The sequence below is a fragment of the Schistocerca piceifrons genome, chromosome 2 (genome assembly GCF_021461385.2).
Source record: "Schistocerca piceifrons isolate TAMUIC-IGC-003096 chromosome 2, iqSchPice1.1, whole genome shotgun sequence".
NCBI classification, from domain to species: Eukaryota; Metazoa; Arthropoda; class Insecta; order Orthoptera; family Acrididae; genus Schistocerca; species Schistocerca piceifrons.
Window position 1 is genome coordinate 711,102,522 of NC_060139.1, and position 14,744 is coordinate 711,117,265.

Below are 14,744 nucleotides of genomic sequence, written 5' to 3' on the forward strand. Positions count from 1 at the left end.
AACAGTTGCTAAGGAAATCTTTTAGCGTCTTAAGGTGTAATATGCAGGACTGTTACTGGAATCAACTATGGGATATATTGGGTATTGAGAGTTGGAAGGTATAAAGTTCATGACTAAGCTAGGAAGAAGATTACATCAGCAAACCTTACAATTCTTTCTTCAGAATAACATGAAAGAAATGACGACTGGCTCCCACTCTCAGGCTCAGTGCTTTATTTCCGCCATTTCCTCGCCGCCTATCTTCCAAACTTCACAGAAGCTGCCAGCAAGTTTCCTATCACCGCACACTCCACCGTATAGTGAAAATTTCGTTCTGGAAACATCCTGCAGGTTGTGCCCAAGCCATGTCTCCGCAGCATCAATTCTTCCAGGAGTTCTAGCTCTGCAGTTTCGCAAGAGAGCTTCTGTGAAGTTTGGAAGGTATGAGATGAGATAATGGCGGAAGTAAAGCTATGAGGACGGTGTGTGAGTCATTCTCGGGTAGTCCAATCGTTAGAGCACTTACACGTGAAAGGCAAGGAACCCGAGCTCGACTCTCGGTCCGGCACACAGTTTTAATCTGCCAGGAAGTTTCAATATTAAAGCAGTGATCGAATAAGGCTTTTGTAATTACCTCTTTCGCGGATAGGCTGCTGTTTCTTCCAGTGAATCTTAGTCTGGTAGTCGACTTATGGGTGATTAATTTTGTGTGATCGTTCCACTTTGAATTGTTGCGTAAGCATCCCGCCTGATGTTTAACAGATGCGCTTGCCTCCAGTGATTCTTCCACAACCGTCTAACGTGCCTATTTATGCGCAGTTCTAACATTTGTTTATGTTGCCAGTCCTGCACCAATTGTCGATCCCCAGTGGGCTGCAGGTCATTTCGCTGAAGTTTTCCAACGTTGCGGCTTCTCTGTATGCAACAAAATCATCCGTAAAAGCCTCATAGAACTTCCGTCATTGTTCACTAGGTCGTTCATACATATATATTGCTGCAAGAAAACATGGAATCTTCGTCAGTATTTCAGTGTAAAACAGCAGCAACCTTTTTAAATTCTTTTCAAGTACAATTTCAGAGATGCGATTACTTTCTAGTGAAATGAAACAATCTTCCGTCGATCATCGTCAAAGCTATTCTGTAATTGACTTAATAAACTTCCTGAGAAGAGCGTATTTTTTCACTTTGCATTACTATCAAATCGACGACATGTTTAATAGTTTCGACAACTGCTAGGAGCGCTTCAGCTCCAATTGGTCTGCAAACGTTTAGATTAGAAAGTTCATTGACTTTTTTCAAGTCACAGGTCTTGAATTTCTTCCTACGATCGAAACTATGCTTGGAACCATTTTACCCGTGTCGTCATTGTTACATTTTCATTCCTACTTTAATCAAGAAAACGATCGTACACCATTTAGAAACAACCTATAAATAAGGGTCTCCAGAAAAGCTCTGGATGAGTCTAGCGCGTGTCAGCAGTGTACTTGCGAGATAATAACATTACAGTTTTACATTTCGAGTATATGCGGAAATGTATCAGAACAACGAGAACACTTTGATAGGACGGATAAAAGCTAGAAATTATTTGTTCACTTGCCGATCTGTCACAATACTGACTTACAGATAGTTTCTTCTCGAGAAAAACCTGAAAGGATAACTTTCAAATATGCATGTTTCTCAGAGGCGTTGTCTAAGAAAGCTCCCATGTCTTTGATGCACTGCCTGCAGTGATGTTCTTCATCACCTTTGCCCCATTTAATTGTCTGAAACACTTAAGTTCATTTGCGTAAAGAAGGACAAAATATCAATTTTGTTACGTTCCCCGATAGTTTATGTTCTACTCTATTTAACCTGTTCACCCTAGAACTAAAAATTCTTTCCGCATCCTCATCGCCTGTGAACGATAGAGTGATGAATTAAATGTAATGAGTGCATGTATGGGAATAATCAGCGGTGTTAGGATATGAAATAACCTATGATTTCTGAAGACTACATGATATCATTACGTGTCATAGCTCAATTGATAACACGTCAGGAGATCTAATTCACTCTATGCATACCATATTATAAAAGGTATCTGGACACCTGTTAGTACAGATTAGTTTGGGGTGCGTCCACTCTTCGCCTTCATGATGGCTTTCATTGATGTTAGACGCTGTGTCTGGAGCAAAGTCGACTTTCGAAGTGATCCCAAACGCGTTCCATTGGGTTGAGGATGGGACTCTGGCCAGACCAGTCAATTTCAGGAATGTGATTGTTCACAAACCACTGCCTCATAGGTGCTGCTTTATGAAAGGCTGCATTCTCATTCTGATACAAACAATTATCGTCTCTGAAAGTGTTTCTGTAGTGTACGCAGTGTACAGTGAAGGAAAACGTGTTTATATGCTCCTGTATTTTGCGTTTTCTTACGCGCAGTAAGAGACCACAATCTAACCACGAATAATACCTCCAGATCGTGATATCACTTCCTCCTTAATTCGCTGTCGGCATTACATATTAAGGTAGGTAACGTTGTACAGGCATCTGCCAAACCCAAAATCTTCAGTCGGGTTACCACAGGGTATAACGCGATTAATCATTCCAAATCACTCATTTCGAGTCACACACTGTCCAATGGCGTCGCTTTTGCATCACCTAAAGCGTCACCTAGTATCTGCTGCAGAAATACGTAACTTACAAGGAGCTTCTCGACCATTATATCCCATTATTTTGATCTTCTTACGCACAGTCATTGTGTTTTCTGGGCTGCTGGCAACATTTCAGAACTCTCAAGTGATTCCTTTTGCTGATTTCACGCGATTCTTTACAACCACCCAACCAACCTGTGCAATGCCGGACGGTCCTTGTGCGTCATTACATGAGATCTGCCTGGTCTTGGATTAGTTGTGGCTGTTTCTTCTCGTTTTCATATCACAATCGCTTCAACAGAAGCCTTACTTGGGCAGCTGTAGATGGACTGAAATGCCCCTGATGGATTTGATATTCACTGACTAATCCAGTTTCGAAGGCAATGAGATCTTCTACCGATGCATTTTGCTGTAGTCCTCGCCTCAATTTACATTGGCGGGTCTGCCACTCCTGACGCACATAGTGGTGTCCGGATTGTCTTGGTCAGAGAGTGCATAAGAAATCAATGGCCGGGTAAGCCGCGGTCCAGCGCCGACTCCATTCCCCTAGTGGTGCTGCTCACACATATTGCGTGGGAAAGCCTCCGGTATTACTGTTCTAAAAACATAAGTGGGAGCGTGAGAGACAGTGGAAGTTTTAGTCAGGCCCGGAGGCGAGCTCAGACATCCTAACGCTTAAGGCGACTGTTCTCTATTAGCAGGAAATCCGGGTACGTTTCCCTGTCTGGCACAAATTTTCAAGTATCTCAACGCATTAAAAGAACAGGAATTCGAAACTAGTTGTGTTCTTTCTCTGCCTTCTTTGCTTACTGACTCCTCCGTCTGATATTGGAAAGAAACACATTAACAATAAATTTTTGCTATTCGTCCTGATGCATCGTTTCTTCGTGAGTCTCAAAGATTCTTTAATTTTCGGGGAGGAGTGTCGTGTAAGGAAACAAAGAGTAACTGTGAGATTCGTTACAAACAAAACCCTGGAGTAAATATGAGGACAAGCAGTTACATCAATCTCAAGTGATTCTAATCCATTGTTAGATAATGCACACAATGATAGCGAGAGAAGGCTTAGAAAAATAAGATTATCTGTGCACGTGAAGTGCCACAGCATTTGTCATGTCTTGCTGTAAGTTTCTACCACTTCAGAACTTCGTGCTCTTTCAGTAATAAAAGCGGTTTTGTTTGACTACAGCGGGCGGAGTGTTGTCCACACAGGAACAAGTGGACGACCTGAACGAGAACTTTGAAGAGATAGTGGCCTGCGACATCCGCCTGCCGACGAGGCCGGAGCAGCTGAGCGCTGCGAGCCTCGTCAGGCAGTTCTACTTCAACGACAGCGCCATCACGCTGCAGAGCAACTACACCACCGCCTTGGTGAGTCACGCCCACTGAGCCCTCCGCGCTGCACACAACAGTCATATCTCATCCTGAAGCACAGTATTCAAAACGCAGCTTGCACATCTGCACATATGTTCTGACATGACGAATATTTGAAAAAGCAAGCCAGTTGAATACTCGTTTCGCCACAAAAATATGTCATTGTCCATAATCAATCCTAATATCAAACACCAATATTAACTGATATAGACATCTTTAATTGATTATAAAATATGGTAATATACTTTCTCTAGTCAACTTACTTTGAGTCAAGAGAAACAAAAAAGATACGTGAAATACAAGAGAATAACGTAATTGTTTTGATGCTAAATGGTTCAAATGGCTCTGAGCACTATGGGACTTAACATCTGTGGTCATCAGTCCCCTAGAACTTAGAACTACTTAAACCTAACTAACCTAAGGACATCACACACATCCATGCCCGAGGCAGGATTCGAACCTGCTACCGTAGCAGTCGCGCGGTGAGCTCTTGTTCATCTTTGATAGTGCGAAATCTTCACAGCAAGCTCTTTGTTTTCCATGTTTTAGGATGAGGTAGTATGGATCACAATTAGAAAGAAATATCCAGTAAACATGGGATACAAGAGACATCTTAAAAATTATGAGTACTTGGTCAATGGAAGAGATGTGCTTCCCAGTAGCGAAAATGAAGAAGTGTCCGTAGCCCTAAGGGAATGCATTTTAGAGCTCATGTTTAGCTAACATTTTTTTCTTGTCATAGTCCTCATTATGTCTTCCCAAAATAAGGAAAGCAGAGAGCTTTCAGTAGAAGAGATGTGTTTCATAGTACAGAATATGAATTTGTCATAGTTCTTGAGGTATGCATTTTAGAACCCTTTTTGTTGAACTTTTGTTCTTGTTTCAAAATATGCGACACTTTCTTTAATACCCTTATATCTTAGTACACTATAAACTCTTCAAAAATGTTATTGACCTAGAGTTTAAAATAATAAATTTGCTTTCAGTAGGAGCAATTCAGTAATATTATTTTTCTAGGCACACAAAAGTGCCAGTTATTTGCTCTTCGTCTATAAATATGTACCCGTATTTCAGGGACTGACTTTTTCATGGCTTTAGTTGTGATATTTTTCTCTTGTTCCAAGAAATTTCGTATAATATTAAGCTAAATCAGCATTTTCCTGTTAACTGTAACCTCTTCATTGCCCCAGATTTTTTTTTATAACAAGTTAACCCGCTCGTTGTGCTTTCCAGTTTGACTCGCACCTCTTCTTTGTGGAGGGAGTGGACACGGTCATCAGGAGTATGGCTCGCTACTCCCCGCTGCCCGTCTACTACTACCAGTTTGCCTACAATGGACCCATAAGTCAGTTCCCTGGCGGACCAGGTAAAAGTCCTTATTTAATGAATACATATTGTTCATAATACAACTGTCCAGAACTTTCAATAGGTTATCGTATTGCTTCTTCACATGAATAACATAGTAACCCGCTTGTTGTGTTTCCAGTTTGACTCGCACCTATTTAATTTCGCACCTCTTTAATTTCAAATTACATGTGCTGCTCTTGCTGGCTAAGGAATACTATCAGCGACTTTTGAGAATTCTGCCCCCTCATTTAGTATTTCATTCACTGCAGAGACCCCATGAAATTAAAACAAAAAATGTTCTACAAGAGATATGAAGGCGAAAAAGCGATAAAAAGAAGAGTACAAGATTGTATCGAATTTTTTTGAACCCGAAGGGCGAGGAAAGGTCTAAGACCTTTGTAGTGACACTTATGGAACGCAGGAACACTTGCTTTGGTTTCTTCAATCAAAAGTGGATCTCGTTCAAATAGCCTCGTGATAGAACCAAGAAAACCAAGGAAAAAACACTGAAATCACAGTACAATCAAAATTAAAATAATTATTAAGCAATCGAGGTTAGTATAATGTAAACAGGTAATGATTCGGTCTGCTAGAGAGTATCCAGCCAGACGCCACAAAAGGGTGGTGTTCGGTTCAGAATACAGGAAGTTTCGAGTGCGATACAAACGCTTCCTCTGGAGTTGAGTGAGAATCAGAGCATCAGCAGGCGGTCTCCAATCATTGCATAACGCCGTGGGTCAGTTACTCGGACATAGCGACGAGTGGCATATCGGTTAACAAGAAGTATTTGAGCCCCGTTTATTGCGTGATTAAGTGTACTCTTTCTTTCCTTAGTTGTTGTATGTAGCTTCCATTCAGTGTGGTACAGGGGGTGTCAGATTGCATCGGACAGCAGACTGTATAGGACAAAAGCTGTTTTTACTCTCTACCCCCAGTGGGAGCACCGAAAGCGCCACCGCGGTGTGAACTGCGGAGAAGAAACACCTCGCGACTTTTAATCTTGACAATAGTGATTTTTTTCAATACACAAATCTAACTTTGAAGTGTTGCGTTTTGCTTGCCGCAAAGAGAAATTGCATTTTTATTATATCTTCAGAAACAACTGATATTATTATCCGTATTGTATGTCGTGACAAATACTAACAGTGGGAACGATAACTACCCCAGCGGTACGTTCGAACTGCATCGGACAAAGCAATTTCAGGTTGTACCAGGCAAAACAGATAGCATAAAAACTTGAGCATTACTGTTTTTTCCCCTAACAGGCAGACACGCAGAAGTCATGACGTAAATGGGATGAAAATAACATGTAGAAAGTCGTAGCAGAAGAAGCAGCCTTACTGAAATGACAATCAGCGGAGCGAATAAGAAATATACAGGTCCACGACGTATATTCGTGGATAGACTTAAGGCTATACGGGAAGACGAAGAGATGACCATGAAATCTATTTTCCGGAAACATTCATTGATAAAAGATAAAAAAAAAATTGTATAACGATTGAAATCTTCGAAGAAAAGTGAATTCAGTGTCACATTTGCAAGGGATGGATCCATGAAAACTGTGCCCGTATAGAGCGGAATAGTGATAAAAGTTTCACTAAAGGTTAAACTAATACTCTGAATGTTGCCTGTCCTGTTCGGAATGCTACCTTAATCATGTTATCAGCAATTTGTTCATATTTGAGTCTGCTTACTTTCGATGAGGAAACTTGTACTAAGCTGTTTCACTTCCACTTTCCTTAGTTTAATGCATATAACAGTTAAGAGTCCGATCAAAAATTATTAATAAGAGAAATTACTTTTACTCGTTATAATGGCGTGTCAAATACAACCTTCCAAAAATTTGCACGACCTAAATGTAAATGATTGAGAACATATAAACATCAATGAACATGTATTATTATGAGGTTGAGCTTCATAATTCTATTAAGTGGCTCATCATATTACTAGTGTGAAGAATGAGTCAGGACAACATATAGAAAAATTCGAATAAGCATATGTTTGGGTACTACTCAAGCTTCCACTGTCCAAAAATATCACAATCTTTTCTTGTGATGAAATGTGTAAGAACGGGCATGTACGTGGAAATAATTCTGCCCTCATTCAACTATTTCCGGGGTTATGCGTTTCTGATGATTCGACGTTATACAGTTTAGTAAAGAAATTTCAGACTGGACCCGGCTAGATAAAAGAAGTTGAGGAAACCTAGATTGAACTAAACGGGTCAGGAGCAGCCTCGGAAAGGGATGTTTTAGCAAAAATAAAGAAAACAATACACAGTCATCATCTTGTTGCGTTAAAAACGCAATTTCCCCCCCCCCCCCCCCCCGAAAAAAAAAAGTCGATCATCATTTCGATACTTCGTCGAAGTTATATAAAAACCATGTTTCTGTTATTCATGCCGGCCGAAGTGGCCGAGCGGTTCTAGGCGCTTCAGTCTGGAACCGCGCGACCGCTATGGTCGCAGGTTCGAATCCTGCCTCGGGCATGGATGTGTGTGATGTCCTTAGGTTAGTTAGGTTTAAGTAGTTCTAAGTTCTAGGGGACTGATGACCTAAGATGTTAAGTCCCATAGTGCTCAGAGCCATTTGAATCTTTTTTTTTTTTTTTGTTATTCATAAACTATTTTCGCATGTATCAGTAATAACAGGAAACTCTTGCCTTTGATATGATGAAGAACTTTCTATTGTTTACAAAATAACAACAATAATTACGTAGAGGGTGGGACAGTACAACCCGGATGAGAAACGTTTTTGATAGAAGTTGTTCGTCTCGACACTAAACTCGATCCTCCTGCCCCAACCCTAGGGGGCGGGAAGGGGATGAACGTTGAACTCTTCAATAGGAACCGCCAATTTCGTGATGGATGGCGCTGTAATCAACAACAGTCAAAATGGGTTACAAACCGTTCAAAAGTGATAGGGAAATGTTTTATATGTTAACCATCATCAGTGATACATTTTGTACCATTCAAATAACCGTCTGTGATACGCGACGGCGAGCACACTTCATGGTTCCTGGTCGGCCTCTCTCTGTAGGTGCAACACCTCTACGTGCAACGATGTAGTTCCTTTGTGTCGAACGCGACTCTGGCCTCACCGCGAACGTCGGACAAAGAAACGGCGGCGGGGAGCTGTTCCGGTTCACTTCACTGCAAACATTCGCTCCGCAAACATCTCTTCCTAGGTGTGCAACGATGTTGACGACTACAAAAAGAGTAGATACCATTGTTTTGTACTTTGCATCAAAGGGGCACGTAAGAGGAGCTCGTCGGGGATATGCGAACCTATTCTCTGAGAGTAATATTCCTTCTGCAACGACATTTCGCAGTATTATCCAACTGTTTCTGCAACGGGAAGTGTTCAACCCACACGAATAACCTTCCCACAGTCTGCAATGAAGGAAAATGCCGCAGTGGATGTTTTAACTGTAACTGATGCATATCCTCACATTAGTTGGCGGCAAATCACACGAGGTGCAGGAAGTTCTTGACGAAGTGTGCTGAGCATACTGCATGAACACAAATACCACCTATATCAGCTATTGTTGCATCAAGTCCTACAGGGAGGCGACTTTCAGAGCCACTTGAACGTTTGTAATCGGATACAACAAGAACTAGCAGCCAATGATGATTTTGATTCAGAGATACTTCTCCCTAATGAAGTAACGTTTGGGAATCGTAATCACGTGACTCGTCATAATATGTGTTATTGGGCACTGGTTATGGGAAGTCGAGCTTAGACGCCCCAAGAGTGTCAATGTTTGGTGCAGTGCGTTTGTCCCACACTTCAAAGATGGTAAAGTGAATGGTCGAATTTACGCCTCCCGATTTTTTCCTGTGCTAAAAGAGAATTGTTACATTGAAGTACTAACAACCCTACAAATGTGTGGCAGCGAGTTATCACTAAATGTGCAAACATTAGCGGAGAGATACCTTGAGACGTAGAATTGTATTTAAGGTATCTATTGCAGCAGATGGGCACGGTTAGGAACATTTGTTCAGTAAAACATGAAGGTTTGTGAGTGGCACGGGGACACACTGAAAACAATGGCGAGATGCAGAGGGAATAACATAAAACAAGCACCCCGATAGTGAGAGGCAGAGGGACTCACTTAAAAGAAGCCTTAAAAGAAGCACCACGACACTAAGAGGCATGGGGACTCACCCTAAAGTAGCTACCCAATGGTGAGAGGCATGGGGACTCACATTAAAAAGGCACCCCAGAGGGAACTAAACACTACTATGTCCACGTCGTTCTTCCTAGGTAACACTAGACGTGGTTGTTATTGCATCGATAAACAAACCAATGGACAGTTCTAACATCTTTCCACTTTAGTGCCATCTGTAAAAGTAATTACGCCAATAATGTCGACATCGTACTGTGGTCTGAAGAATCACGCTGGTTTGCTATAAAACACTGCTGTGTTTTACGTTACAGAATGTAAGAACACCGCCCTTGTACCAATTTGGGATTCCTAAAGTGTTGGGTAATTTCCTGAGACACTACGATGCTTCAACGGATTGTAACCCATTTTGATTTGTATAGATTACAGTGCCATCTATCACACAACCATAAAATTGTTATGTGCAAAACTTCCGTATTTTTCGCAGAGAATCCGAATCTGCAGAAAAACTTGGGATTTCCTATTGAGTATTTAAAAGCTGACCCCCTCCCACGCCATGTGAGTTGTGCAGGTGGTGGACTGTAATTCATTGGATGTCGCCCTTCGAGACGAAGAACGAACTACTCATTTTGTAATCCAATGTGTAGTTTATCCGTCCCGCCCTGTATATTTTTTTACGGTTGTGTATATAAACTGCACTTGCCTTAAAATTAGTTGATTTGGTTAATAAAAGCGCCATTTGCTTGATCAAGGAATTTTTATTACATATGAAATGTAATTTATATTCTGTAAGGCTATAAAGTATACAAGACTAGCACTGAATGATATGCGGTTCTAATTATGTGTAAAACAATCAAACAAACAAACAACCAGAAAAACAAAGAGAAGTCGTCAGTTCCCAGTTCCTCTCTTATACGTTCTTTTGTGTTCCTTCCCTACCTATGCTACCAGTACTACCAGTAATCCTACTGTCTACTACGTCATTTATGTAGTGCACCCAAACCTATTGAACCGTGGTTTTGGTAGAGCACAACACTAGTTGAACAAAATACTGCAACTTCCATTCAGAGAAGTAACAACTTACGAACATACCAATCGGTGTTTAATACAAAACAATGCGAGGGCACGTACCGACAACGCGCCATTATTATAAGGTATATTTGATGGTAAGATACCCGAATGGCATCCCGTTCTCCATATCTATATCCATGCGATTTTTATCTTTCAAGCATGTTTAAAAGATAAAAGCAAACAAATCCCATACTCGTGAATAGTTAAAATACAGTATTCGGCTTTTTATTTTAAAAGTTTCAGTTAAGTTCAACGGCCCTTAGACAATGTGTTTAGGAGGTGATAGGTTGCACTTCCCGCAGACGGATGTCCCCACCTGCTGTAAATAAAGGGAAGTTTAATTTAATCGCTTTGCGCCTTGGTTTCTGTTCAAATGAGGAAAAACGCGCCGAGACTTCATACGGCCGCTGCCGAACTTACCCGTGCACATGCAGGTATCTTACGAACTGCAGGCATGCCTCAATAGCAATGTGAGTGTTGTGACTTGGAAAGACAGCCAAGTCACTATGAGAGGAAGCCGAAAGGCCCGCGTTGAAGCTCACACAGGCTGGCGTGAGGTCTGGAACAGGTAAAGGAAGTTATAGTAGCAAAGAACGTACGTAGCTGCGGGAATACTTAACTTTAATCCATAATTGGTGAACATCAGTCTGACGGTACATGCATCACAAGATAAATAGCAAATGATAATGGCGCCTTGCTAGGTCGTAGCAAATGACGTAGCTGAAGGCTATGCTAACTATCGTCTCGGCAAATGAGAGCGTAATTTGTCAGTGAACCATCGCTACTAAAGTCGGCTGTACAACTGGGGCGAGTGCTAGGACGTCTCTGTAGACCTGCCGTGTGGCGGCGCTCGGTCTGCAATCACTGATAGTGGCGACACGCGGGTCCGACGTATACTACCGGACCGCGGCCGATTTAAAGGCTACCACCTAGCAAGTGTGATGTCTGGCGGTGACACCACAGTGAGACACACCGTAGTTCAACGTAATAATCTCTAGTTTAAAATTATGCACAGGACGATATAATTTTGTTGTTTCCATGTAACACATTCCAGTGTCTGCTCAGGTAACTACCCCCCTGCGTCTAGACCGGTGGTCGTCAAACTGCGCCCCGCGGGCCGCATGCGACACGTTTTAAGTATTTCTGCTGGCCGCGGTTCACAGCTGTATTTTATAATAATATGTATGTAGCAATTAAAAGCTGATATCGAAAACATCAACCAAGATTAAGATCTGCTCAGTTACAAACAGAAATACTTACAGAGAGAATAATATTTTAAGACTTCTCAATTCAATAAATTTTACCAACAGCCGTATACTTTACGTTATTTTATTTTATTTCGAACGCAACCAGTTTCGGAAATTCAGGCCCATATGCTTTTTTCGTATCAACGAGCTTATCGTATAGCGCCATATAACTGGATACCGTGAATCCCAATCGCTGCTGGTGTCACCCTTTCGTATGAATCAGTTGGATAGTGATTGGGATTCACGGTATCCAGTTATATGGCGCTATAGGCGATAAGGTCGTTGATTTGAAAAAAGCGTATGGGACGTGAATATGGCAAAATGAATTGCCGAAACTGGTTGTGTTAGAAATAAAATAAAATAACCTGAAGTATACGCCTGTTGATAAAGTTTATTCAATTGAGAAGTACGCACCAGCCGATGTCCCGTGGCTATAATGGACCGACAGAGACTGAATATTTTAAGATGTGCTTAATTTTAATTGACGTTGGTGAATTCGGCGGTGAGCTAAGAAAATATGGCCACTTATCTTAGGGGATGAGGAGTAGCGAGGCCACTGCGTAGTTAGTGGATGTCAGACGGAGAAATGCTTCATTTTTTTGTCTTCCCGTACTGACATCTCAAAGGCGTACACGGCTCATACCGATCAGCTGCTATGGTATAAACTTTTACATGGGAGTAACATGGAATTGTGAACACGCCTTACATCTTCAAATTCGGGACGTAATTGTAGCGAGAAATTCGAAATTGAATTAATGCTGTCTAGATAGAATGTAGTTAACAGAAAAAAATGACATTCAAAACATTTAGTGAACAGCTGTGATCGCATCTCATGTTCCATAATGCGTTTAAGTATAAGCGCAGTTATTGTTGTTTATCAGTTAATAATCCTCTCACACAGAGCACAGAGGGCACAACGACACTATACGAGGCAATTACAGTTTCGTAACTTTGGAGTAGCTGGGGGTGGCAGCAATCTGAAGTAGAGGACAATCGACAGGAAATTTTCCGAATGGTGACAACTTTTAACCGCCAGTGCTCCGTGGCCAACTAATCGGGCCATTACTACGGCTGGTCTACATACTAATTTATACATGTTACCAACTAATAATACACTGCTCTGCGAAACTTAATAACGAGATAGATACAGTAACATAACATATTAACAATTCACTGGAAATGACTCAAAGTGCGGGAGCATGTTGCCAGAGGTCTCCCAGCCGTGCACAGAAAGCTGGACGTCACATGGCATGAGGTCATCGTGACCAAATGTGGATGGCTACGAACGGAAAAAAGACAGCGTGTTTCTATCAGCGAGAGGTTACGGTGCACTGTGGTGGTGTCTCTCATTACAACACGGCCCGGAGACAAGATCTGGATGACTTCACAACCGGAAGAATGAGGAACTGTGGTAAGGACGACGTGTTACGAGTGTGCCCAGGAGTGTGGTACTGGTCACAGCATTGTTTCACGTGCGTGGGGAGCGTTCCGAACCACAGGCACAGCCGTGTGAAGGAGAGGAGGTGGTGGCTATGGTAAACGCAGCAGCAGGTGACCGCTACATTGCGGAACAGGAAAGAAGAGACCATCGCAAACTCTAGGTGTAATCGCAATCACACTTAACAGGACTGTAACGCACGCTGTCTGAAGCTCAACAGTGGCTTCTTTCCCCTACAAGTAACACGTTGCTTTCCGTTGGCACCCGCACATCGGTGGCACATTTTGGGATGGTGCCTAGACCATAGGGACTAGACCAACGAGCAGTGGGGTCGCTTGCTGTTCTCGGACGAGAGCAGACTCAGCCTGAGTAGTGATTCAGGACGTTCCCTCATAACGCATGACGAAGCAACACGTAATGCACACAGGAATATTGCCGCGTCTTTTCAGGGGTACATTCGGCCCTGACTTCATTTTTATGGATGACAACACACAATTGAGTAGAACAGCGCTGGTATAGGAACTCTTAGAACGTGGTGATATTCAGGGAATGGACTGGCCGGCTCATTTCCCCGACTTAAATCCGATGGAATACGTGTGGGATGCGTTGGATAGACGTATTGCAGCACGTCTACATGCATCAACGACCAGCCGGAAAGTGTCAACCGAAATTCCTTACCAACCTTGTGGCCAACATGGGAGCACCTCGCACAGTGTCTACTGCAGCTCGCGGTGATCACACACCGAATTGACGACAATATCCTGTCTTTTTAAGTGTCCATGGAACCATCACAAATTTTGGTAACATCGGTGTAATTCTTGTCTTTGAATAAAAGTGTCTCTGTTCATGTCATTGCGTATTTCTTTCAATTACCTTCTGTTCAGTACTCGTTCTAATTATGGTCCGACTTTCATCGAGGTGTGTTACTTAGTAGTGACACACTATTCTGAAGTTACATTCGTCCTTAAGTTTTGCACGCCAGTAAAAGGTTGGCACATATGCGGCCCGAGGTACCGTGCCACAATGTCAGTATTTGCTTTTGACCACAACGTTTGACGACCATTAGTGCAGACGATATCATTAACCGGTCGGAAAGCCCAGTGACTAAAACGCAGGGCATTCTGCACGATCTTTCACGAAGTTTTTCTTAAGTTCGTGGAAAAAACATTCTGTGGTGACTCTCTCCTGTTCCTCGCCTCTCCCCTCTGGCCCTTTCCTGTCACTCTCACTCTCTCAGTCTTACACACCAAACACGCACGCACACACACACACACACACACACACACACACACACACACACACACACAAACGAACACTTTCGAGTTAAGGTATTTGTCCGCCACTCATTCACAAGAATAATTATCTAGCATTATATAATGGAAACAATATGAATAAAGGTGCTAAAAGGAAATTAGGAATATTAATTTGTGGAAGATGCCTGATGGAAACAAGCATTCAAAAGTTTATTTCAAAATAGGAAGCAAACAGTTGTGGTTCCTCTGTATCAGGATAAGGATCGTCTGACACGGAGCC

The 14,744-nt window shown here is 42.2% G+C and overlaps 1 protein-coding gene across 1 annotated transcript in view; it reads left to right on the plus strand.

Moving 5' to 3' along the window:
* LOC124776614 (esterase FE4-like) overlaps nt 1-14,744 on the plus strand; it is a 219,884-nt gene that overhangs the window by 194,560 nt on the left and 10,580 nt on the right. Inside the window, exons 10-11 of the mRNA XM_047251697.1 lie at nt 3,799-3,980; nt 5,217-5,349. Of these exons, the coding sequence (XP_047107653.1) occupies nt 3,799-3,980; nt 5,217-5,349 (315 nt within the window). The remainder of the gene's footprint in view (nt 1-3,798; nt 3,981-5,216; nt 5,350-14,744) is intronic.